Source organism: Alosa sapidissima, chromosome 4 (genome assembly GCF_018492685.1).
Source record: "Alosa sapidissima isolate fAloSap1 chromosome 4, fAloSap1.pri, whole genome shotgun sequence".
NCBI classification, from domain to species: Eukaryota; Metazoa; Chordata; class Actinopteri; order Clupeiformes; family Clupeidae; genus Alosa; species Alosa sapidissima.
Genome location: NC_055960.1, coordinates 16,710,489 through 16,715,388, shown reverse-complemented (window position 1 = coordinate 16,715,388; position 4,900 = coordinate 16,710,489). Strand labels below are relative to the sequence as shown.

Genomic DNA, 4,900 nt, shown 5'->3' with positions numbered 1-4,900 from the left:
CACTGTGAAAGTGGAACAGAGATATACGTGAGGAGAAGAGACAATCAGAGAGACACAAAGTAGAGGGAGAAAAGAAGGAGTACATATGCAACCAATAAAAGTGGAGAGAGAGAGAGAGAGAGAGAGAGAAGGAGAGCGAGGCGGACAAAGATAAGGAAGGCGAGTGAGAGAGTGAGAATGAAAGTGAGAGAGGGGGGAGGTGGAGGAGAAGAGGAGAGAGAGAGTGTGAGAATGAAAGTGAGAGAGGGGGGAGGTGGAGGAGAAGAGGAGAGAGAGAGTGTGAGCCAGAGAAGGAGGGATCCCCGCCTCCCCGTCCGTCTGTCCCAGCGCTGCTCCCCTCCAGACTGGCTCTCTGCGGGCTGCGCCTCCATATGCTGCTGCCGCCGCCACCGCGTGGAGGAGAGGGGAGAGGAGACGAGGGAGGAGGGGAGAGGGGAGGAGAGGAGGGGAGAGGAGAGGAGGGGAGAGGAGAGGAGAGGAGGAGAGAGGAGAGGAGAGGGGAGAGGAGGAGAGGGGGAGAGGAGAGGAGACCAAGGGAGGAGACGAGGGAGGAGGGGAGGAGAGGAGGGGAGAGGAGAGGAGAGGAGGGGAGGAGAGGGGGAGAGGAGGAGAGGGGGAGAGGAGAGGAGGGGAGAGGAGAGGAGAGGAAGGGAGAGGAGAGGAGGGGAGAAGAGAGGGGAGAGGAGAGGAGAGAGGAAAAGAGGGGAGAGGAGAGGAGAGAGGAGATGCTCCTCCCGCCTCCAGCCTCCAGGCCTGCGCTCACAAGAGCTCAGCTCAGCATTCGTCTGTCACAGGCATTCCCAGAGCACACAGACACACACATGGCACAATACTCAACACTACACAACATTACAGCGAGAAGCACTACACACACATCCTCACGCTCACACACACATGCACACGCTCACACACACACTCTCACACACGCACACACACACACACACACACATACACACCAAACAAATACATGCACATTCACACTACACACACCTTACACTAACACACACACACAAACACAGAAAAACACAATATATACACCCACACAAAACACACACACTACACATACATACTCGTTCACACACACACACACACACACACACACACACACACACACACACACACACACACACACACACATGCCCTGTCAGCCTCTCACCTGTGTGTAACGCTCTGCTGCCGCTTCATCACCCCCTGTATTCTCACAGCTCCAGACAAACCTGTCCACAGGGTTTCTCTCACACACTCCACTGCAGAGTCGGCCTGGGGAGTCTAACACCTGAGTGTGTGTGTGTGTGTGTGTGTGTGTGTGTGTGTGTTTGTGTCTTCGAGCAAGTGTCTGTGCCTTTTTATCTCTCTGCATTATACACTCTTGGCCTCTTTATCTTTCGCTCTCACTCTTGACCTTCATTTATCATTCGCTCTGGTTACAGTGTGGCTATGTATATGCAAATGCCTAAAGTAATTGTGTGTGTGTGTGTGTGTGTGTGTGTGTGTGTGTGTGTGTGTGTGTGTGTGTGTGTGTGTGTGTGTGTGTGTGTGTGTGCAGCGGAGTATAACAGCAGCATCCAGGAGAAGCTTCCTCTTATCGTGGGCTCAGCTGCTGCCGGTTTGGTCTTTCTCATCGCAGTGGTTGTCATCGTCATTGTATGTAACCGGTGAGTACACAAATGCATGGTTTACACACTATAGAAAATACCTGCACATGCATGCATATACACATGCAGATATGCTCATTACTCACATGCACAAGCACACACTTATTTGTTTGCACACACACAAACACACACACACACACACACACACACACACACACACACACACACACACAGACACACATACAAACACATGCATGCTGTGCACAGGCACGCCAAGCATATTTCTTTACATAAAACACGAACAACAATAAGCGAGCACTATTTTAAATAGCTATTCCCAGGGCTGTAATAAAGAGAGAGAAGCCTCTGTGTCTTTGTACTGTACAGTCCTGGCATGTGCGTCCACTCAGAGCTCTTTAAGGAGAGCGTTTTCCCCTCTTCATTAGTGTGGGTTTTATAAGGTCCCCCAACTAATAAAGACAATCAAAAGCCTTGTTTATGACTTTCTCTAGCCTGCGTGATAGTACAGTAAAAACACCCTTAACAATGCACTCTAATTGAGAGTCCAGCTGTGGACTAGAGAGGAAGACCTTCGTTAACTAGTTCTGGCTGGCTCTCTGTAGTGGTGGTTGAGATGTAGTAGCAGTAGGATGGAGGAGTCCTGTAGGTGTAGGCTGATGTGAAAGTCCCATTGGCCTATTGTGCTTTGCACCACAGAGTGTTTTTTCCGTGCTGTGTTTGGTCGTTGTTATACAGTAGGTCTGTGTGTGTTTGTCCCTGCAGTCGGGGCTTCGAGAGGGCCGACTCGGAATACACGGACAAGCTCCAGCACTACACCAGCGGCCACAGTGAGTACTCAAGCCCACCGCTGAAAATGCACACACACACACACACACACACACACACACACACACACGGTCGCACACAGTCACACACATACATACACTCCTACACTATGTGAAAGTGTGGGAAAGCTTAATTTCTCTGCTTGATCAATACACCTCTAAAGTACATCAGCAGTCCATGAGCTCTGCAGAAAAGCACATTCCTGTACTCATATACACTTACACACACACACACACAACACACACACACACACACACACACACACACACACACACACACACACACACACACACACACACACACACACACACACACACACAACACACACACACACTCTCTCTCTCTCTCACACACCTTGTACACCACACACTGCACACCACTTCTCAGATGTATTTGCTCTTTCTTCTTCTCCTCCACCTCTCCTCCTCTCCTCTCCTCCACCCTGCTGCTTCTCCTCTTCCTCCACCTCTCCTCGTGCCATATTTAATCCCCTGGCTGCCCCCTCCCTCACCCCTTCATGCATCCTGCAAGCAGAACTCACGCCAGCGACGAGATGGACTACCTCTTTTTTCTTGTTTCTTTTCCCTCTTCTCTCTCTTTCCCTCTCTCTCTCTCTCTGTCCACCATGCTGTTGTTATATTGCACTAGTGTTGATAAATCACTCCATTTTGTTCACGGTTTCCTGTTAGCGCTTTGGGAATCATTTTTTTAAAAGAAGGAATGCATCTCACAGCCACCAGAATGCCAGCTTATGAAATATCTTTGTTCAGATGTGCCAACCATTAGAGCTCACTTCCATTTATAGAAATAAATCTTTAAGATACTTTGCAGAGGAAAAGCTTAGCCTGCCCTCTTCCCTCTATCTGTCTTTCCCTTCTTCTGCTCTTCCCCTCTTTTTGCTTTCTTCTACTCCCTACTTATCTTTATCTTTCTTCTCCTCACTCTCTATTTTCCTCCCTCTTTCTATTGCTCTCTCTCTCCCTGCCTCCTTCCCTCTCTCTCTCTATCTCTCTCTTTCCAAGGTCTTCAGGCTTATCATCAGTTCTTCCTTCTCTCCTCCATCCATGCCTTGACTCTCTCTGGGGTTTTTTTCCCCTTCCTCGCCAGCTTATCAATGGAGACAGCTTTAGCTGGCAGTAATCAATAGTATCAGATTGCAGTAAGCGCTGAGTTTAGCTGTCGGAGGCCTGTCCCATCACGGCGCAGGGCAGAAATCCCCTTTCAGCTGAGGTCAACTCTCGGGCTATTAGCAGTCATCTCCTGCCATCGCGTCACACAAACACACACACACACACACACACAAGCCACACACACGCACACACACATACACATACACACTGACACAGACAGTTTCACACATAGACTTACATAATGCTAATACACACACACACACACACACACACACACACACACACACACACACACACACACACACACACACACACACACACACACACACACACACAATTGTCTTCCTATACAAACACACACAAGGACAAAAATACTCTACATTTACATAAGCATATGCAGACATTTTCTTCTATTCATCATGCATAGCCTATATTCCATTTATCACAGGTCCACGATGTCTGTGTCAGAACCAACAGGTACAGGGAATTAGACCAACACGCCACTTGAGCTGTAAGCAGAGGCAGATGATTTTATTTGTGAATGAGAGTGGGAATAACAGCACAGCACCAACCCCACTGCATCACATTACACAAGAGGAAGATCTACAGTGTAGTGCTTAACTCTGGAGAGTTTGTGGAAGTGTTTTCAAACCCCACTGCTTCCCATTGCGCAAGAGGAAGATCTGCAGTGTGTAGCACTCACTTAGATGTCTCTGTGGAAGTGTTTTCACCTCCATTTTCTTTTTCTTTTGCCACCTCCTCCCTCCTACTTCTCATCCCATTTCCATGACCAGGGGCGCTCTGCCTCTCCCCTGCACATACATCACTGTTATGGGCTCCGCGCTCCCTGAGCGAGAACGCGGCGGCCATTAGAGACGCCCGTGGCCAGATGTGGAACTGAGCGGCCGGCCGCCCTAATCTGATTGGGAAAATAGAGGGACACTCGACTCCCGACTGCACTTTAAAAGGGGCCACCACCGTAAGCCAATTTGCCGTGGCACGGAGAGCCATTTTGATTACCCGGGAGTCGAGGCGTGTGTGATAGCGCGCTCCAGGGTGCCTTCAACACACCTGCCTATCTGATACATACATTAAAAGCAGGCTTATCTGGGCAGGGGAGCGTGACAGCTCTGCCGCAGTGTATTTGATGTGGGGGCCCCCAAGCAACGTTTCTGCTGTTTGGGCTCGGAATCGAGCCACGTTATATAACCGTCTGTGAGATGCATGACTGCTGTGTCAATCCCTCGTCTGTTTTCGTCAGATATGCTGTCACTTTTTTTTCTTCTTTTTTTTTTCACTTTTCTTTACTTTACTTTAGTATGGAATATT

The 4,900-nt window shown here is 49.1% G+C and overlaps 1 protein-coding gene across 1 annotated transcript in view; it reads left to right on the top strand.

The window, feature by feature from the left end:
* Positions 1–4,900, top strand: part of ephb2b (eph receptor B2b) — a 54,688-nt gene that overhangs the window by 30,821 nt on the left and 18,967 nt on the right. Inside the window, exons 6-7 of the mRNA XM_042089194.1 lie at positions 1,547–1,655; positions 2,379–2,443. Of these exons, the coding sequence (XP_041945128.1) occupies positions 1,547–1,655; positions 2,379–2,443 (174 nt within the window). The remainder of the gene's footprint in view (positions 1–1,546; positions 1,656–2,378; positions 2,444–4,900) is intronic.